Genomic DNA, 20,167 nt, shown 5'->3' with positions numbered 1-20,167 from the left:
TCTCTTCTCTTCTCTTCTCTTCTCTTCTCTTCTCTTCTCTTCTCTTCTCTTCTCGGAAGAAATATGTGCCTGAGCCTAGGGCATCCGGAAGTCTGTATATAGGATTCCCTCCTTTAACAACAGTGGGAACTGAGTGGACACTCCCCTTGGCTCACAGAACTGTTGAAAACATCAACAGCTGCTTCAGAACATATCCTGTGTCCTCTTTCAGATGAAATGGTCAGAATAGGAACCTTTTCTTTCAAGTGTGACTTTTCCTTCTCACTGCCCCTCAGCCAGCAAAATCACAGTGGTGGGTAGAAAAGACACCCAGCAGAGGGGCTGCATTAGAATGACTTTCCCCTCTGCTCTCCTTCTAGGGCAAATGTTTCTGGACCAGATGAAGCCTGAGGAGCCTTCCAGCTGTATGATAATAGGCTAGGAAGCCTTCTGAGTGTGGATTTGCTGAAGACTTGCCCTGCCTCTCTGCACAATGTCAGGTGGGAGGCAGGCCTGGGGCTGGAGATGGGTGAGAGGCTGCCCAGAGGGAGGGGAGGGTCTCACTTGGGAGGGCCATCCAGTGGAATGGAAACAGGCAGACCTTTGAGGGTAAGAGTGGGAGAAAGGAGGAGGTCCTCCTGCGGGTCATATAGGATTACCATAACTTTGCTCAGATCTCCAGTATCCCCGAACCTCACACTTGGGTGGAGGAAGAGCCAAGGAGATAAAATTTGGTTATGTTTTGTAACATGTGGCTTTTTTTCTTTTCCTTCCTCCAGAAAGTTGCTCATCTAGGTCTCTTCCCCTCCCTCACCATCCCACTTCAGATGGTGCAGTCCCTTTGCTGTTGGGCGCCCTTGTTGGGGGGAGTGGGGGAGATCCCAACTTGAATTTTTCCCCGGAATGCTCTGAATTTTCTTCATCTCCTATTCCTGGTCCTCCTTGATTTTAGGAAGCCACACACCTTCTGCCAGTGGCCCCTTCTCAGCCCTGACTCCAAGCATGTGGCCCCAGGAGATCTTGGCCAAGTCCACGCAGGTACAGCTCTGCTCCCAGGCTGTGGCGCCAAAGGGAACCTACTGCTGTAGCTTCCTGGGAGTGGGTAGCCACACCCCTGTGGTCATTCAGGCTCAGAAGCCACCATCAGACATGGCATCTTAGCTCTATGTCCTTTGGGAATCAGTCATTAGGTCGGAGGAAAAGTATTATGGCATCGTGTGCCCAGTGTTATTAGGATGCAGAGATGCATCAAATCTGTTTCTTACCCTGATCTTATTATCTTTGACCTCTAAGGAGAACAAGGAAAATGCTAGGCCAGTTTGAGAGGGTGGTGGCCCCTGTAGCTGAGTGATAACCACAGAGTCTTCAAGGAAGGGTGGCCTTCGATCTGAGTCTTGAATGCCAGTAGAATTTCAACAGACAGCAATGTAGGTGGCGTTTTACAGAATTTGTGGTGCCAGACCTGTGGCCATACAACTGACTCTTCCTCATCGTGGTTCTAGAAGGAAGAGTCAGTGGAGCAACCAGAGTTCTTCTATGATGAGTTCGGTTTCCGCGTGGACAAGGAAGGTAAGATGGAGCCCCTGGTGTAATCTTGTTGGCGCCTGGAGCTCCAGCTCTGGTGACTCTCACTGTGCAGCTGTGACCCGGGCTCTGGGTGTTTCACCTGCTTCTTCATCAACAGTGCTGCATGCTGTTACAAGTATATGGAAACTTCTGATTTTTTAAAACTTAGATTAATTTTATTGATCTTCACATCTGATAATAAAAGCAATAATGTTCATTTAGTGAAGTTGAAAAATACAGCAAAGTATAAAGATAAAAACAAAGTGACTCCTAATCCCACAACCTAAATATAATTGCTGATATTTTAGTTTATTCCTTTCCTGGTTTTGTGTGTGTGTCTTTATATACTTTTCATAACTAAAATTATGTCATCTATTCATTTTTTATATTGCTTGTATAGCATTCCTTCTGTTAGTTAAGACTTATTTTTTTTTAAGTTTATTTAGTGTGTGCGTGTGTGTGTGTGTGTGTGTGCGCGCGCCCGCACACACACACAGGGGAGGGGCAGAGGGAGGGACAAAAAGAATCCTAAGCAGGCTCCACATTGTCAACGCAGAGCCCGATGCAGGGCTCGAACCCATGAACCATGGGATCATGACCTGAGCCAAAATCAAGAGTCAGACTGAGCCACCCAGGCGTCCCAGGACCTCTTTAAAAGCATTTTTTCCAGTGGTTGCATTATATGCCATTATAATGGATTTATCATAACATTTTATAACTACTCTTATGTAAGTGATCTCCTAGGCCATTTCCATTGTTTTCTATTCTAAATACACCTGCTGGTTCCCAGGCGGGCTGTCAGGAAGGTTGTCTGCCCGAACCCAGGCCAGCCTAGCCCAGGCCAGCACTAGCCCTGCGGGAGTTTACTGGGCTGAGGCCAGTCCTCTTCAGGTCGCTCATGTTCCAGTTCTGACACAAGTTTTCCTTGTTCTCTGGTTTGCAGGCAGATACATGGAAGTTAAAACCCAGGCCTGTGAGGAACACAGGGAACTCTCTAGCATAATGGAAATGATGGGGACCACATTGAGACATTTGTTTATTGATACCAAAGTATACACTTAAAATTTGTGCATTTTGCTGTGTGTATGTAAATTCTCGAATGGTGAAGTTTTGGAAAGCTGAGGCTGAGGGCGAGGCTTTACAATGAGTGAGAACAAGGATCTTTGTAAGGCTAACGCTCCCTCGTGTTGCCTGGTGCCCACAGGAGCTTTGTCAGTGTTCACGCGACCATTTCAGGGGCCGTCCGCGGGTTGTCCACCCTCCACTGCTGCCTCCCCAGTGCCTCGAACAAAACCAAAGGTGGTCTTCGCCTTGTGGAATTCCCAGGCAGCAAACAAATAAATGCATGCTGGGGGCAAGAAGAACTCTGAAGAAATCTGGGGCTGTGGAGAAGGGAGGTGGATTGTGTGTTAGGTGATGAAGGAAGGCTTCTCCAAGGGGAGACATTTGGATGGAGACTAGGAGGAAGTGAGGCAGTGAGCATAGCCGGGGGAGGGAATAAGAAGGACAGAGATCCTGAGCTGGCAGTGGACTTGGTGAGGAATAGCGGGAGCCAAGGGAGCAAGAGGAGAGCAGTAGGTGATGAGGACGGAGGGGCCAGGCTGGAGAGATGTGGTCACCGAGCCTCGTGAGGCCTCTCGTCTGAGTGAGCAGAGTAACGTGGTCTGACTTGTGTCTGGCAAGGGGCACTCGGACTGCTGAACACCTTTAGGGAGGCAGGGGTGGAACCAGGCGAGTGAGAAGGCCTCACGATGACCCAGATGGAAGTCAATGACTTGGTCAAGGGCCATATCAGAGGTGGCAGAAGTGGTGAGAATCTGCCAACATATTTTGCCTGTGGGGTTGAATGTGGGAGTAAGTTGAGCTGGAGCCAGAAGGGCTTCTGAGATCTAAGCCTGAGCATCTGGAGAGTGGAGGGGGGGTGTCTTTGGATCTGGGAGGGACTGGCCAGGGGCAGGTTTGAGAGAGAAATTAAAGAGCTCGCATTTGCTCGTGAGGATGCCTATTGGACATGCACCTGGAGCCACAGGAAGCTGTTGGAAACGTGGCTCTGCATTTCATTGGCCAGATCTGGGCACTGGACCCAAAGCCCAGGGCCTATCCCTGCTCACCACTGCGTCTCCCGGCTCTGTCCTGACAGACGGTGCCAACCCAGGTTCCGGCAGGCCGTCAGGTGTGTCTCTGATGGAGGACCCTCCACAGAGACTGCGCTGGCAGGCCCACCTGGAGTTCACCCATAACCATGACGTGGGGGATCTCACGTGGGACAAGATTGCTGTCTCTCTGCCCCGCTCTGAGAAGCTTCGCTCCTTGGTGCTGGCGGGCATCCCACACAGCATGAGGCCACAGGTGAGGCGGCGAGGGACCTACAGAGGGCCCGCGGGGGTTCAGGTGTCCCACTGGACGCTCATGGAGGCTCCCCCTCAGCTGTGGATGCGGCTCTCTGGGGCCCTGCAGAAGAAGAGGAATTCCGAGCTGTCCTACCGAGAGATGGTGAAGAACAGCTCCAACGATGAGACCATTGCTGCCAAACAGGTGAGGCTGGGATGGCACCAGGGGCCCTTCAGAAAGTGCTTTCTGGTCAGAAACTACGTGTGGGCCTGCAGGAGGGCGGTAAGCCGCCTGGGGTTACGGGGACCCACCCTGTTGGTCTGTCCTTGGCAGGGGTGGCCCAGGAGAGCAGGCAGCTGTGTGGCGGCCCTTCCACTCACAGACATGTGTCTGGAGCAAGCCTGTACTTCCTGGGTCCCTGTAGGCAGAAGGGACCATTGTTAAAAGATGACCAAACCTGGGTGCACATTAGGATCACCTGGAGACTTTTTATTCTTTAAAAATGTTTATTTTTGAGAGATAGTTTATGCAAATGTGCATGCACATGCACACACACAGGCATGTGTGCTCGGGGGAGGGGCAGAGAGAGGAAGAGAGAATTCCAAACAGGCTCCACACCATGAGCACGGAGCCCAGTGTGGGGCTCGAGCCCATGAACTGTGAGTGAGATCATGACCTGAGCCAAAATCACGAGTCAGGTGCTTAATTGATGGAGCCTCCAGGCACCCCTCACCTGGAGATTAGTATAGATTTCCGGGCCTCATTCTAGAGATTCTCATTCTGTGATTCTGGCTTGAGGCCCAGGGATCTGTCGTTCTATTTTTGTAAGATCCCCTGGTGAATCTGGTGGTATCAGCTACACATAGCTGAGCTCTAATCCTGAAGGAAGCACATACGCTTTGACCCAGAGCATTAGGAACCCTCATTCTGGGTGAGCCTGCCTGGGGTTTGTCTGACACGGAGGTCTCCCAGCCTCCCTCACAGGGTGGTGCCTTAGGTGTCACCAGTGTGGAGGGTGCGGGCCTGCATCTCACAGGGCCTCGTTGTGGGTGGGCTGCTGGCAGATCGAGAAGGACCTGCTCCGCACCATGCCCAGCAACGTGTGCTTCGCCAGCGTGAGCAGCATCGGGGTGCCCCGCCTGCGCAGGGTTCTCCGGGCGCTGGCCTGGCTCTACCCAGAGATCGGCTACTGCCAGGGCACGGGCATGGTGAGCACATCCTGGAGGGGGAAGGGGGTGCCCCCGCACTGGCGAACAGTGCCGTCCTGGGCAGTAGGATGGGTGGTAGGGCTGGAGGTGGGGGTCCCCGTGGAGGGCCGGGGCTGCCAAGTATGTTGGTTCCAACCCTGAGGAGAGCGCGCGGTCTACGATGGGACCTCCGGGGCGGTGCCACTTCTAGTTCACATGGAGACCCGGGTAGAGGCCCCTTGTCCCCCTGCCCTGGCCAGGTGGCTGCCTGCCTTCTGCTGTTCCTGGAGGAGGAGGACGCTTTCTGGATGATGTGCGCCATCATTGAGGACTTGCTTCCCGCCTCCTACTTCAGCACCACCCTGCTGGGAGTCCAGACAGACCAGCGGGTCCTGCGCCACCTCATCGTCCAGTATCTGCCTCGCTTGGACAAGTTGCTCCAGGAGCACGACATCGGTAAGGGCCAGCACCCACCCTCTTCTCTGGGGTTGGGGGTCCTGTGTCCCTCTCAGGTATCACAAGTCTGAGGTCCCCAGATGCAGCCAGCAGCAGACAGGGCAGCCAACTGCGTTGGGAGGAAGGCCCCCACCTGATGATGGCTGAGCCTAGACCCAGCACATCACAGTCTCTGTCGTGCTCTTGTTCTCGGACAGCCTGTCTCGTCCCTCCCCTTGGAGTGGTCAAGGCTCTTGCTGCTCTGTGGGAGCTACCCTCCAGCTTCTCCCCAGCTTGTGTGCCTGGGAGCCCCCCCCCCCCGCCCCCGCCTTTCATTCCATCCCCTGCTGGCTGTGTTGGCCATCCCTGGTCCCAGCCACAGGGGGCTCCTGTCTGTGTCCACAGAGCTGTCTCTGATCACGCTGCACTGGTTCCTCACGGCCTTCGCCAGCGTGGTGCACATCAAGCTGCTGCTGCGCCTCTGGGACCTGTTTTTCTACGAGGGCTCCCTGGTGCTGTTCCAGACCACGCTGGGCATGCTGCGGCTCAAGGTGCTGCAGTAGCCCCGTCCCCACTGGGGCCGGACGCAGATGCTCTGGCACCCCTCCTCTGGGGGCCGAGTGGGGTTCAGCCTTCAGCTTCCTGTGGCCTGAGCACCGGCCCCTCCTGAGAGGCCCACGGTGGGGGGGGCCCCGACCTGAGGACAGTGAGCAGGGTCAGCTCACGGGCCTGACGTTTGGCAGTGACGCTCCCTCCCCCCCCACTCCTTCCCTCGTGTGGCTCAGGAGGAGGAGCTGATCCAGTCCGAGAACTCGGCCTCCATCTTCAACACGCTGTCAGACATCCCTTCGCAGATTGAGGACGCGGAGCTGCTGCTGGGGGAGGCCATGCGGCTGGCTGGCTCCCTCACGGACGTGGCTGTGGAGACGCAGCGCCGCAAGCACCTGGCCTACCTCATTGCGGACCAGGGCCAACTCCTAGGGACCAGTGCCACCACCAACCTGTCACAGGTGGGCCCATGAGGAAGGAGGCCCTACCTCACCCCCAGCGTGGGGGTCCTCGAGGAAGCCCGAAGTGAGAGAGGCTGCAGGGAACCCGCCAGCCCTTCCTTGCTCTGCTGCCCCCTCCCCAGCCCGGCACCCGGGGCTTGGCCCAGTCAGACCACAGCTGTGGAATGACCCGCTGCCCTTGGCCTTCTGTGCATCTCTGCTGTGACCTGCCGTTTAGCTGTGTGGCAGACCCAGCTTTGAACCGACTGCATTTCTGATGCTCAGAGCTGGCTGCGGAGGCCGTTTCAGATGAGGTGGCACAAGTGAGATGTTGGCCCCAGGAGGAGCTCGGTTAGCTTCACCACCCCTGCCGGCTGCCGCTGACCCACACTCCCTGCCTGCAGGTCGTGCGGCGCCGGACCCAGCGGAGGAAGTCTGGCATCACCTCCCTGCTCTTTGGTGAGAACTGCCATGGCTGCCGGTGCCAGGCTGGGTTCAGGGACTCCTTCCCTGCCTGCGAGTTCCAGCTTGCGGCTCCCAGCGCCCCAGCAGGGCAGGGTGGCGGTGTAGACTAGGAGGCGTCCGTCCTCAGACCCCCACGTGGACCCTGAGCATCCTTGGGGTTGGGGAGGGGGTGCAGGCCAGGGGCCATGGCTGCTATAGCTCACTGGGGCTCCCAGGGGAGGACGACCTAGAGGCGCTCAAGGCCAAGAACATCAAGCAGACAGAACTGGTAGCCGACCTCCGGGAAGCCATCCTGCGTGTTGCCCGCCATTTCCAGTGCACAGACCCCAAAAACTGTAGTGTGGTGAGTTGTGGGCTCAACTTGGGGGCTCTCCCTCCCTGGCCCCATCCTGAGGTAGCGGAGGCCCTGGCGAGGAGGCGCCTCTCCTCAGTGGACCTCTCTGCTGTTGGGGCAGGAGCTGAGCCCAGACTACAGCATGGAGAGCCACCAGCGGGACCACGAGAACTATGTGGCATGCTCACGCAGCCACCGGCGCCGAGCCAAGGCCCTGCTGGACTTCGAGCGACACGACGACGATGAGCTGGGCTTCCGCAAGAACGACATCATCACGGTGCGTGGGCACGTAGGCGCAGCTTCAGCGAGAGGTGGGGAGCTTGGCAGCGGGAAGCAGGGTGGCCCCGGGCCGCCCGGGATCTGTCCCTGCTCCACCCACATGGCTGTAGGCACGGGGCCCGGGCAACCAAAGCTTTGCTTCCTCTTCCTCTCTGCCTACCGCGCAGATCATATCTCAGAAGGATGAGCACTGCTGGGTCGGGGAGCTGAACGGCCTGAGAGGTGAGGCCTCCATCTGGAGGAGGGGTGGGCCAGGCATTGAAACCAGGAGCCCTTCTGTCACCCTCCGGCCTCAGCAGGAGCCGGGCTTCCTCAGCCTGCCGGCCTGCCCTCACGTGGCCCCTACGGGGCCCTGCTTCCCCCGCAGGCTGGTTTCCAGCCAAGTTTGTGGAAGTCCTGGATGAACGGAGCAAAGAGGTAAGAGGGCACACAAGGTACGGCTGCCCCTGGGAGCTGCTGCTGCCGCCTCAACCCTGGCGCGTACTGGCTGGTGGCAGTGGCTGTGAGGACGGGGAAGGGGTGTCTGGCTGCAGGCGTGGGACCGGGGCCTCTCAGACCCTGTCCCCCGCCATCAGTACTCCATCGCGGGGGATGATGCTGTGACAGAGGGGGTCACGGACTTGGTTCGAGGGACCCTCTGCCCAGCTCTCAAGGCCCTGTTTGAACATGGGCTGAAGAAGCCGTCCCTGCTGGGAGGTGCCTGCCACCCTTGGCTGTTCATCGAGGAGGTAAGTCAATGGCTGGACCCACGTCCCCAACTGTCCTTCTCCTTGAGCCCTTCCTTGGGCCCTGTAGAGCTGGCGCAGGAGCTCATGGGTGGCAGTATGCGCTTGGTTGGACTCTGTGACTTTGATCTGGTACCTATCCCGGTGTCCCTCACACTCACCTTGACCCCCAGGCAGCAGGCCGGGAGGTGGAGAGAGACTTTGACTCGGTGTATTCACGCCTGGTGCTGTGTAAGACGTACAGGTAACAGCCCCGGCCGCCCTGCCTGGTGTCCTCCTGGCAGGGTCTCCTGGTGGTTTTGTGGGGAGGGGGTGGGCACAGCCCGAGCCCTCCATGTCAGGGCAGCCACGGCAGCTTCGGTTCCTCCCTCAGGTTGGATGAAGATGGCAAAGTCTTGACCCCGGAGGAGCTGCTCTACCGGGTAAGTGGGTGGAGGGTGGTGCGGGCCTCCTGGGTTGGCAGCTGGAGCCCCCGGAGTGACAGCTGGGCCCTCCCAGGCTGTGCAGTCTGTGAACGTGACCCATGACGCTGCACACGCACAGATGGATGTCAAGCTCCGTTCCCTCATCTGCGTGGGACTCAAGTGAGTATCTGCCCACCACGGGCCAGTGACCGTCCTGTCAGATGAGTGGTAGCCTGGGCCGTGGGCCTGTGGGGCAGCGGGGTGCCTGCGAGCTGGACAGACGAGGCAGCTGGGGTGCCTTCCAGGGTGCCAAGGGCCTTCCTCAGGTGCGAGACCAGCCATCGTTTTGTGGGCTGGGGAAGGCACACACTTCAGCAAGGTGACCGGTGAGGGGGCTCACGAGAAACAAGGCCATCACCGAGAACTAGGGAGGGGCACCTGCCTGAGGGTAACTTGGGCATCTGTGAGGCCCAGACCTGGGTCAGGGTGAGTGTGGTGTCTAGATTTGCCACTTGGCAGAGGGGGCAACCTCCAGGCTGCTGTGACCCAGGCCAGGGTGGGAGGAGGGGTGGTTTGTGGCGGCAAAGCTCCCGGAGCTCAGAACGTGGCTGTGGGCCTCACTCAGGGGCTGACCAGCAGGGCTGAGGCCCCTGTGCAGGGGGTGTGGTGGAGTCACACAGCGGGAGGGAGCCGGGACAGGGCTGAGGGGAGCGAGGGCCATGGGGACAGGGGCCCTGGGGGATGGGTGGGCCCCTGCGCGTGTCCCTCAGCGTGGGGGAGCAGGGCGCTCCGCAGAGACCTGGCTAAGAGCGAAGGCGCAGTCACCTGATGAGGTCACAGCACAGGGAAGGCAGCTGGGGGTGGGCAGCCCACTCTTGCCCGCTTGTCCCCAGCGAGCAGGTCTTGCACCTGTGGCTGGAGGTGCTCTGCTCCAGCCTGCCTACCGTGGAGAAGTGGTACCAGCCCTGGTCTTTCCTGCGCAGCCCTGGCTGGGTCCAGATCAAATGTGAGCTCCGGTGAGTCCCCGCCCCTGCTTCGGAAGCCCTGCCCCGTGGCTTGGGGTGGGAGAAGCGGGGGCAGAGCTGCCCTGAGGGAGACTGACGGCCTCCCCACTCCCTCCCTCACCTCCAGCGTTCTCTGCTGCTTCGCCTTCAGCCTCTCGCAGGACTGGGAACTTCCTGTGAAGAGAGAGGTGGGTGGCTGGGGTCAGTCCTCAGCCCCACAGCCTGTCCTCCTGTCTGGGGGCCGCCTGGGGTGGGGCAGGCCGGGCAGCTGAGCTGGCAGCTCGCCCCAGAGCTTCTGGGCTGGCTGAGGCGGGAGGGCCCGTGGGGACCCCAAGTGCCGGCATCACCTACACAAACCACTCCGGCCCCGCCGCCTTGGGCTTTCCTTGCTGTGGCTCTAGCGCCTGTGCGCCCATGAAGGGGGACTGTCCCTGTGTGCAGGAGGAGAAGAAGCCACTGAAGGAGGGTGTTCAGGACATGCTGGTGAAGCACCACCTCTTCAGCTGGGACATAGACGGGTGATGCTCCTCCTACGGTGGCCGTCAAGCCCACACCTCCCCCAGGCACCCGGCTCCCGAGCAGCCCCCTCCTCAAGCAAGCGGAGAACAGCACGGTCCTGGCCGGTCTTGGGGCTGCTCTGGGATGGGGTCTGAGGTGGCCCAGGCCCATTCTCAGCTGAGCTCTGGCCAGGCACCACGACACAGCAGGACGCCACCTGGGGGCACCCAGGAGTGTCACGGGAGGACAGTGGGAGGCAGGAGCAGAAGGTGGGGCTCAGTCTATTTTTCCCGGTACCCAGGGGAGGGCTCTGCACAGGCATTTACAGAGACCCCAGGCCCCCATTTCACAGTTTGTACCGACCAAAAACCTTGTGCGGAGGTGGAGAGCCAGGTCTGTTGTGTCAGTTTTTGCTCAGGAAGGGGATGGGGGCGGCCAGAGGCTCCCTGGCCTCTCTGGTTTGTAAATAAAGGGTGTCTTTGAGAAATCACCTCTTGACTTCTGCCCAGCCAGGGCCACAGCTGTATGTCCAAGGTTCTGTCCTTCCTGGAATCATCTAGAAAGCCTAGGACCCAGCCATACCACCCACCTGTTCCGTGGAGTGAACAAAAATGGACCAAAGTCAGTGTTTTTGTTTTTATTTTAAAAAAGTCCACACAGCTTCCCGACCTCTGTCCCGGCACTGGTTTGGTGATTCCATCTAAACCCCATTAATGATAGTGACAGGCCAGAGGGAGCTGAGGAGGCCTCAGTTTGAGGGCTGACGCCCCCCCCCCACCCCCTGCCACCTCCCGTCCCAGGGCCATGGTGGCTGCAATGAGGCAGCGGGACGGAAGGTGGGCGGGTGGCCAAGGAGGCACCTCTGCCCTCGTGGCACAAGTATGGAGCAGGGCACAGGTGGGGCACAGGCGGTGGCAGGGTGTCTACATGTCAAACACGCGTGACGGGGCTGACGAAGGCTGCATCTAACCCCAGGAGCAGTGGTCTCTGGGCCCTTCTATATTGTGCACAGGATGGGAGGGAGCTCCAATCCACCTCCCAGCCCCCAAAAATATATGTATATATATGTATGGCGATATAGAATATAGAGGTATATACACCTGTACAGAAAACGTTTGCCACCAACTGTTAGATGGTTACACTACACCAAGACACTAAAACGGCAAGGGGCTCCCCTCCCAGAAGCCTGGGACCCTGGGGTTGGCATTGAGGGGATGGGGAGGTAGAGGCCCAAGCTGGTTTCTTCCCTCATAGGGAAAGGGGACTAGAAGGAAAGAGAGTGACCCTGGGCCTTGCCTGCCTGAGCCAACTGCAGCCAGACTGCACGCACCTCCGACCTCACAAAAGGAGGTCAATAGAACGGCCCTGGCCTGTCCAGGCCTCCTGAACTCTGGGGTTAGACCAAAGCTGCTCCTTGGCAGCCTGTCTCCTTGGTGAGTCTGAGCCAGGGGGCGGCACAGCCTGCTCCAGTCTCCTGGGGTGGGGAGAGCAGGGCCTATGATTGTCAGGACTCACGACCACACAGAGGTGGGATCAGGCTCTCCCCAGCTTCCAGCCCCTCCCATCCTGGCCCTGCAGCCCGAGAGCTACAAGCAGGAATCCCAGTGGAGTTGCAAGTCGTGACCATCGAGGAAGTCCGTGGAGAAGAGGCTGGGGGTGGTGGTGCCGAGCGGGGCCAGGCTGAGCACGGGGCCTCCCGACGACAGCTCCAGCCAGTCCATGCTGTCCAAGTGGCCGTCAGCCAGGTCCAGGCCCACGCTGCTGGGCTCGGGGGCAAAGTGCAATTCCGAGGTGTCCATGGGCGAGGGGGGGTGGTCCAGGATAGCAGAGCTGCTCAGCATCTGGCTGTGGAGATCGTCAATGAGGGAGAGGGGCTCTGGCCCCTCGTGCCCGCTGGTCAGCAGGGGCAGCCCCGTGCTGCTCTCCAGGAAGTCCTCCAGGCGCCCGGGGAGGGCAGGTGAGCCTGAGGGAGGTGGCGTGGCCTGGGGGAGCTCGGCGGAGGGTGGGGACGGTGCGGCCAGGGGTGACCCGCAGGTTGCTGTCGAGGGAGGCTTGTCTTTCCCTGGTAGGGATGGTGGTGGCTCCTTGAAATCTGCTGAGATTTCTGCCAAGCAAGAAAGTGAAGGGATGTCAGAAACCAGGCCTGATTAATCAGGACCCGAAGCTGGCCCGACTTTATACCACATACAAAGGTTAACTCCAGATGGGTCAAAGGTCTAAATTCAGGAGCTTAAACTACAAAACTCTTAGAGGGAAATGGGAAATCTTCACTGGACTTGTCAACGATTTCTTGGTTGTGACACCAAAAACACAGGTAACAACAAAAATACACACACTGGACCATATAAAAATTTAAAACTTTTGTGCGTTGAAAAGACCATCAAGAGAAAAGACAGTCCGTGGAATGGGAGTAAATGTCCACACACCATGTATCTGATGGGTCACATCCAGAGTGAAGAACTACAACTCAACCCCAAGGAACCGAAGGCAGAGACCCCACAAGATCTGCAAAGGACCCGTAAGGACAGGAAAAGATGCTCAACCTCATTAGTCACTAGGGGAAAGGCACGTCAAAAGTATAAGGAGACACCACCTTGGGGCGCCTGGGTGGCCCAGTGGGTTAAGTGTCCGACTCTTGATTTTGGCTCAGGTCATGATGATCTCACAGTTCATGAGTTCAAGCCCTACGCTGGGGCTCTGTGCTCTCAGCACAGAGTCTGCTTGGGATTCTCTCTCTCCCTCTCTCAAAATAAATAAACTTAAAAAGAAAAAAAAGATAACCACCTCACACCAAGTCAGCTATTATTTTTTTTTTTAAAAAATCCAAAGTGTTGGTGAGGATGTACAGCAGTCCGAAACCTTGTGCGTGGCTGGTGTGAATGAAAATGGCGCAGCCGCTGCGGGAAGCCGTGCAGGCTAGTGGGCCGGTGTTCACAGCAGCAGTACTCACAACAGCCAAAGGCGGAAACAAGTCAGGTGTCCATCAATGGACGAGCAGATGAGCAGCGTACTCTATCCCTACAGCGGGCTACCATTCGGCCACAAAAAGGAAGGAAATTCTGACACCTGCTACAACACGGATGAACCTGGAGGGCATTCTGCCACGTGAGGCAAGCCAGAAACCAAAGGACAAAATAATATAGGATTCCACTGATGCGAAGCTCCCTAGAATAGGCGAATTCAGAGCCAGAAAAGAAAACAGAGGTTACCAGGGGCTGGGGGGAGGGGAAGGGGGAGTTACCATCTACTGGGAAACAAGTGTCAGTATAGGATGACGAAAAAGATCTACAAACGGATGGTGGTGATGGTTGCACAACACTGTGAATGTATTTAATGCCACTGAATTGTGCATTTTGAAATTATTAGAATGGCAGATTTTCTGTGTTTAACCACAAAAAAAAAAAAAAAAAAAAATTCTGCAGAAACCAGGCTTGCTCCTGGCCCTCCGGGGCCTCTCCCCACCCCCGTCCCCTCTGGGCATGACGATCTCCCCAAGCTCAGTCTCCCCAGCTGCCACCACGGGGGGCCCTGCTGGCCCCCACCCACCCTGTTCAAAGGCCTTCTCCGGCACAGTTGCCCTGGCTCTGGCCAGTTGTGTGTTTTTTGGGTGGCAGGCAGCACGCCCGGCTCCCTTTCTGTGCCATCTCTTCACTGCTAGGGCTCCAGGCCTGGCCTCCTCCCTCTGCTTCCGGCACAATCTCGGTTTTCCCAGGAACTCCCCTTATCTGTGCCCAGGCCTCTGTCCCGGGCTCTAGACCAGCCTCCAACCGCCTGCGAGCACCGCCCAGCCTAGCCGCCTCAGTGCCACCTGTGCTTGTTAGAAATGTACCCCAGGCCCCACTGTAGACTCCAGAACCTGTGGAGGCTCCTAGGAATCATGACCTTGAGGGGAACAACAGCTATTAAGCTCTGTGGGATTTCTTTTTTGAGATAAAATTCACCATTTTATTTATTTTTAAAAGATTTTATTCTTTAAAAGAATAAATTACTTAAAGTAATCTCTACACCCTACATGAAGTTCCAACTCACAACCCCCAGATCAAGGGTCACATGCTCCACACAGACCGAGCCAGCCAGGTGCCCCCAGGAGTCACCATTTTAAAGGGTACCATTCCAAGGCCGAGCTCTTGCTTGACCGGTACATCTCGCTAACCCTCTCCCTACACCGGCACTAAAGCCCTCAGAGAACCTCCACAAGCTCCCACAGCTCCCACCGGGCGCCGTGCCCTCCCCGCACTCAGGGACCTCCTCCGCCAGCGTGCGAACAGGCTGGCTCTCTGCTCCCTTCGCAGGAAACCCTCTGCAGAGAGCTCTCCAGACCAGCTGGCTCCTCCACCCCCAGGCCCTTGCCCACGTCCCACCGCGGAGCCCTGGTCGAGGCCACCACAGGCCACCACAGTGCTAACCCCGTGGCCAGGTCTGGGTTCCTGTCTCCCCCGACTGCCCGGTGACAGCCCCGGACTTCAGGACTTCACCATCTTGAAGGCACCCTCCCACTCTGCCCACGGCCAGAAGTCACCTGCTCGTGCCCCTGGGTTCCGCCTCACCCTCCTCTCTGCTCGCCAGATCTCCTGGCTCTGAACGTCAATCCCGATGACAACTCCCAGTACCTGCCTTCACGTGACAGACTGCCCTGCTTGGCGGTCTCGGGAGACACACCTGAGCCTGACGGGCTGCACTGATTGCACCCCAGTGCGCCCCCTGCGTCTCCCCCCGAAGTCCTGCAGCTGCAGGCTGGTGACTCAGGCCGAACCCTTCATACCCTCTCGTCCGTGGCTGCTCTCCTGTCATCCCGCCACGTGCCTAGTCCGTAAGAAAAGCAACTAGCTCTCTAAGATACACCCACACTCAAGTGCTTCTCCACTTCCCTACCACAGCCTGACCCAGGCCCCCTGACCTCACCTGGATTCCCACAGCTGCCCTTCCAGCGGGAACAGCCCTCCACTTGACTTCATCCAGAGCCCAAGTCCTGCTCGGCGCCCGCGAGGGCTCGTGCTCTGCCCCGACGTGCACCTCCTCCCCCTCCTCTCCCTCCTGCGCTCATGCCGCTCCTCCAACACACCTGGCCTCACGGGTGCCCCCCAGGGAGCTCAACAAGGCCAACCCAACCGCTCTCAGGCACCTCAGACCCTCCCCCGCCCCGACTTTCCATAGTATTTACTCCTCACACGTGATAGAACTCACTCGTCTACGATGCCTCTCCTCACACTAGACCGTGCAAAGGCAAACGTCTCCATTTTGCTCACCACTACACCCCATGCTGCGGGGACAGTGCCCACCACGCGGTGGGTGCTGGGGTAAAGCACTGCTACTTGAGGGCTGCATCCCCTGGCTGGTTCTTGCCCAAGCCATGGAGATGGGATGTGTCTCAGCTGTTGTTACATCCAAACTATGGGGCCTTTCGTCCATTAAGTGTCCTTTCCATAACTAGACAAAAATCAATAAATCAACCACCCCAGGACTGAAAACAACCTCTGAAGAAAGGAGAAGGTTGGCTAGGAGGCAGCTCGGGAGTCTGGGCTTTACCTCCACTCTGAATAAGAATGTCAAACAGGTCATCCATCTGCTGGCTGGAGGAACCATTTTCCTGTGAAACAAAATAGCAAAAAGAAAAAAAAAAAAAAAGATGACAATCTAGAACAGGAGGCTCCCAGCCTGGCTCAGGGCAGAGCCCCTTCCTTCTGCCCTTGAGCCAGCCCAAACCTGCCGAGTCCACCGGCCTGTGCTCAGGCTCCCAGAGCTCGCTCATTCTGCCCCCCGGCCCCACAAGGCCCACTCTGACCCTGTAACACCCACTCGTGCCTGCCCCTATCCTCCAGCTGGGCTTGGTGGGGGGATTGTGGGAGCCCAGCCCAGCAGCCCAGGCAGCCCCCCACCCTGGCCAGGCCCCAGTCTACCTTCTTCACCTGCTGTCTGGGCTGCTGGCTCACAGCTTCCTCATAGCCAGGCGGCTCCTTCTTCAGCAGAGAAGTGGGGGTCCCAAAGAGGGGCTGTGATGGGTGCTCTGGGTCCATCTGGGCTGGTGGGCCAGGGGCTGCCGGAGAACCAGGCTGGGACAAGGGCTGGACAGGAGAACAGTGAGAGAACCGGTGACGGCATGAGGAAAGGAGGCCCAGGGCCCTGCACAATCCGGGAGGGCAAGGCAGGGGCGCCTACCTTCTGGGCCGGGACAACTTGTTAGCTGCCCTGGCTTTTAGGAAGCCTGCATGGAAGCCATCGGGGCAGAAAAGGATAGGGGATGGGGGAAGCCCTGACCTCTGATCCTGCAGAAGGTGGGGTAGACATGAGGCCACTGGCCACGTGGGTTTGGTACCAGCCACCTGGGAAAGGAGGGGTTCTGGGCTCCTTCAGCCTCTCCTCCCTGTCTGCCTGAGGCTGCTCAGGGGCCTCGGTCTCCCATCCTGAGGTGCCTGGTTCCTGTCACTGTCCTCTCCTCCGCGCCAGAGCTCTGCAGGGCCGAGAAGCCACGCGAAGCCTAAAGCAGCCTCAGCTTTGGACCAGCCAGGGTGGAGGGTCTGGGCTGTGAGGGTGGCAGCAGCAGGGAGCTGGCTGCCAGCACAGTTTAGTGGGGGACAGCTGGCTTCTCTGGGCGCGGGAGGGGAGTAGGGCTAGCACCAGGCTCGGCCTCTCCCAGGCAAGGGCTTCCCTGACCCTCACCAGGGCCTGTCCCACCCCTACGAAGCAGAGGCAGGCATGGTCCCTGGCCTGGGTGGGGGCTGCCCAGGTCCAGAGCTGGGCAGTCCCTGATGGCTCCACCCTCGTGGCTCTGGGGTCCTGGGCAGCCCCCTTAATCTTCCCAAGTCTCAGTACCCGTCCTTGGTGACATGGGGATGGTGACCCCTCATTTTAGAAGATCGAGTGGAAGTTGAAGGGAAACCAGCCCAGTCTGCCCAGCCATGGGGGGCGCCTGGTAAACGGGGCTGTCACCGGAGCATCTTCACGGTCTCCCCCAGCCCCTGCCCCTCCTCCACCCAGGTACCTGCTGGGGGCTCCCGCCGGCCAGGCCGGGGCTGTCCACGTTCTTATTGGTCACGGTGAGGACGAGGTGGGTCCCTGTGGAGTCGGTGATGAGGGTGGGAGGTGTGACCCCCCTGAGGACGCTGGGGCCCTGTGGGCCCAGCAGCAGCTGGGGAGCGGGGGCTGGCTCAGGCTCCGGCAGCACGGCTTCCTGCTTCACCACCACGGCTGGGGGCACCAGGGGACAAGCGTCCGCGTGGTGGGCAGTGGGGGCCGCCAGGCTGGGGCTGAAGGGGTGTGCGGGACCCGGGGGCTGCCGGCTCAGCTGGCAGCTGGAGAAGCTGTTTTCCTGCTTCACTGGGGTGCTGAGGGGGGCGGGGGCGGGGCCGGGCTGCTGCGCCCGCTTCTCCTGCTCCAGCTGCAGCCTCAGCCACTCCACGAGCTGCTGTTTCTGGCGCAGCATGCGGGTCAGCTCCTCGATCTGCTTGTCCTTTTCCTGCAGCATCTGGTCCTTGTCACGCCCCTCCAGCTCGGCCCGCACCCCGGGGCTCCGGCAGCAGGACCCGGGCCGGGGGCCCTCCTCCTTCACAAGGATCTGTAGCGGTGAGGCCTGGAGGGTGAGCTGGGTCAGTGGCGACGTCACCATCTCTCCAAAGGTGTCCCCGGGTGTGGAGTTCTCATCGCCCGTGCTGAGCAGTGAGCGCTCTGAGGGGGTGGGAGACACGGGGGGTGTAGAGCCCGTGCTGCCAAATTTCACCACTCCGTTACCGGTCACCGTGGCCACCACCACCTCAGCCGGGGCCAGGCCCGCTGCCACCAGGGCAGGCCCTGTGCTTAGCCGGGTGGCCGGGAAGGCGACCACCACCTCACCAGCCTTGGGCAAGATGGAGGGGGCAGCAGGGCCCTTGGGGGCTCCTGGGGCAGGGCTGACTTGTTCCTGGTATGCACGCAGGCGCTCGATCAGGTCTGTCTTGGTGCCTGAGACGGGCAGTGACCGCAGCTTTAGCTCCTGCTTCAGCTCCGCCACCTGCAAGGGGCCGAGAGTCAGGGCCGCAGAGCGACAGAGAGAACTGGGTCCAGCCAGGAGGGCAGTCGGGGAGGTGGGAAGGACGAGCCTTTTGTCCACCAGGATTCATTCATCTGGGTCCCGCTGGTACTTCAGATACAGGAGCCCCTGCCCCTCCCACAGCCTGGAGGGTGAGACATGTGTGCGTGTGTGTCCTGGGCCCATCCTCCTCCATCTGGGCACGATGGTCCCTCAGCTGTCCCCAGCCCCAGCGCAGTACCTGGTGCTCAATTAAATACTTAATTGAACCAACTGGATTTTACAGGTGAGAAAACAGACCACAAAAGTAAAATGACTTCCAGATCTCACCCAGCAAGCAGCAGAGTTAGATGTTAAACCAAGGTCTGATGGACCCTGGAGCCTGTGCCTAGCCACCCACACGAGGGCTGCATCTTACTGGGGTCGGATCATGACTCGGGAGGGGCTGGTCTGCTTCTGAGGACAAACTCTCCAGGGAGAGTTTGGTCTGTTCCATCTTCTGATCAGGGCAGAAGAAACAGGCCAGGCCCTGAGCATGACCCACCCTCTGAGGTCCCAGGACACGAGCAGGGTCAGTGTCCCAAGCCCCAAACTACTTTCCCAGGCAGGTGAACCATGTGTGTGCAGCACATTCAGTGGGGCGCTAACAGACAAAGTAGAAAAGGTGGGGAATTGAAGCCGGCGGCCCCACATTTGAATCCTGGCTCTGCCATTGGCCGGGTCTGAGACCTCCGACGAGCTCCTCTGTCCTCAACACCTCCACGTGCTCATCCCGAGGCAGTGGGGACAGTCCCTATTTCTCATGCCGCACAGCAAAGGTGAAGGAAGAGCCGTCATATAAAAAGGCTTGGTAAGCCCCAAGGCCCTAGACAGACGCCGGCTGCGATACTTAATGGTAAGGACTGTGATGACAAGGCAGATATCACGATGACCAGGGCCAGGCGAGCCTTGGAGCAGGTTCTAAGGGCCTCTGCCGGAGGAGACCGGAGTCCGGAGCTCTGCTCTGCCTACCACCGCCGTGGGGCTTACACCGGCTGCTTGCCCCACATAGAAACACTAGGCCAGACCCCAGGGGGAAGGCCAGCCTGGCGGCGGTCCCAGCGTCCCAGCAGGAAGGGCTCGCCCACCTACCTTCATGTCATCCAGGTTGGCAGGCAGGGCTCCCGGCTTGCCAGTCAGTGAGGTGCTGTTCTGACGTGCCAACCCACTGGGACCAGGAGCACCCGAGCCGGAGCCGCTACCAGTAGTGGAGAGGCTGCGTATCGGGGGGGCCCCGCCGCTTCCCGGAGCCTCACCTGCGGGCCTGAGAAGAAGGAAAGGTAGCGATGAGAGTCTGGCCAGCATCACCCTTGGGGCAGAGACGGGTGCAGGGCGTGAGGATCCGGAACAAAGCCTCCTTAAGGATCTGGGTTCGCCCGCACCAGGCCCGGCATCGGCCAGTCGGGCGGGGTAGGGGTGATGGTGGCGAGTGGGTTCCTACTTTGGCGGGGCGGGCAGGATGGTCTGGTAGTTATAGTGCTGCTGCTGCTGCTGGTTGAGGATCTGGAGCTGGAGGAAGAGCTGCTGCTGCTGCAGGATCTTGGCATAGGAGGAGTCCATGGCGGGCGCCCCCTTGTCCTGCTTTTGGTCCGGGGGGATGTACTGGTGATACTTGAGCTTCTTCACCTTTGGCTTCAGCTCCTTGGCTTTCTTGCTGCGCTGCGACTTCTCACTGGCAGACTTGGGTTGGCTTTGCTGAGGGCAGAGGAGACAGCAGGCGCCATCAGGGGGCAGCGTCGGGCTTCGAGAAGGACCCGTCCGCTCCCCCGCTACCAGGCAGCGGCCTCATCAGTGGCCACAAGCGTGCCAGGGGGGAGGCCGGGCACAGCCCCTCTTTCTTAAAAGAGCCTCTGGCCCGGAGACTAATCAACCAAATGCGGACGTCGCCATGACCTCCAGCTAAGAGTAAACACAACAAAGTACCAAACAG

At 58.8% G+C, this 20,167-nt stretch overlaps 2 protein-coding genes across 7 annotated transcripts in view; one reads left to right on the top strand and one right to left on the bottom strand.

Moving 5' to 3' along the window:
• SGSM3 (small G protein signaling modulator 3) overlaps window positions 1-10,686 on the top strand; it is a 50,065-nt gene extending 39,379 nt beyond the window's left edge. For 2 of the 4 annotated variants that reach the window (XM_040490746.1, XM_040490747.1), the window contains 21 exons: window positions 360-479; window positions 932-1,017; window positions 1,482-1,548; window positions 3,686-3,894; window positions 3,973-4,080; window positions 4,941-5,084; window positions 5,324-5,519; window positions 5,904-6,049; window positions 6,284-6,508; window positions 6,892-6,946; window positions 7,168-7,295; window positions 7,408-7,563; window positions 7,733-7,787; window positions 7,933-7,982; window positions 8,141-8,293; window positions 8,464-8,534; window positions 8,664-8,712; window positions 8,789-8,874; window positions 9,588-9,710; window positions 9,826-9,886; window positions 10,140-10,686. In XM_040490746.1, coding sequence (XP_040346680.1) covers window positions 473-479; window positions 932-1,017; window positions 1,482-1,548; window positions 3,686-3,894; window positions 3,973-4,080; window positions 4,941-5,084; window positions 5,324-5,519; window positions 5,904-6,049; window positions 6,284-6,508; window positions 6,892-6,946; window positions 7,168-7,295; window positions 7,408-7,563; window positions 7,733-7,787; window positions 7,933-7,982; window positions 8,141-8,293; window positions 8,464-8,534; window positions 8,664-8,712; window positions 8,789-8,874; window positions 9,588-9,710; window positions 9,826-9,886; window positions 10,140-10,220 — 2,256 coding nt within the window. In that variant the 5' untranslated portion in view covers window positions 360-472 and the 3' untranslated portion in view covers window positions 10,221-10,686. The remainder of the gene's footprint in view (window positions 1-359; window positions 480-931; window positions 1,018-1,481; window positions 1,549-3,685; window positions 3,895-3,972; window positions 4,081-4,940; window positions 5,085-5,323; window positions 5,520-5,903; window positions 6,050-6,283; window positions 6,509-6,891; window positions 6,947-7,167; window positions 7,296-7,407; window positions 7,564-7,732; window positions 7,788-7,932; window positions 7,983-8,140; window positions 8,294-8,463; window positions 8,535-8,663; window positions 8,713-8,788; window positions 8,875-9,587; window positions 9,711-9,825; window positions 9,887-10,139) is intronic. The other 2 variants (XM_040490748.1, XM_040490749.1) reach the window with 2 other exon arrangements.
• Window positions 10,687-11,066: 380 nt separating this feature from the next.
• Window positions 11,067-20,167, bottom strand: part of MRTFA (myocardin related transcription factor A) — a 215,596-nt gene continuing 206,495 nt past the window's right edge. For 2 of the 3 annotated variants that reach the window (XM_040490743.1, XM_040490745.1), the window contains 6 exons: window positions 19,679-19,932; window positions 19,330-19,501; window positions 17,176-18,180; window positions 16,094-16,258; window positions 15,723-15,783; window positions 11,067-12,300 (listed from right to left, as the gene is read on the bottom strand). In XM_040490743.1, coding sequence (XP_040346677.1) covers window positions 11,783-12,300; window positions 15,723-15,783; window positions 16,094-16,258; window positions 17,176-18,180; window positions 19,330-19,501; window positions 19,679-19,932 — 2,175 coding nt within the window. In that variant the 3' untranslated portion in view covers window positions 11,067-11,782. The remainder of the gene's footprint in view (window positions 12,301-15,722; window positions 15,784-16,093; window positions 16,259-17,175; window positions 18,181-19,329; window positions 19,502-19,678; window positions 19,933-20,167) is intronic. The other variant, XM_040490744.1, reaches the window with a different exon arrangement.

This window comes from Herpailurus yagouaroundi, unplaced genomic scaffold (genome assembly GCF_014898765.1).
Source record: "Herpailurus yagouaroundi ecotype Mexico unplaced genomic scaffold, PumYag 182, whole genome shotgun sequence".
Classification (NCBI taxonomy): domain Eukaryota; kingdom Metazoa; phylum Chordata; class Mammalia; order Carnivora; family Felidae; genus Herpailurus; species Herpailurus yagouaroundi.
The sequence above is the reverse complement of the archived record's forward strand: the minus strand, read 5'-3'. Positions and strand labels throughout refer to the sequence as shown.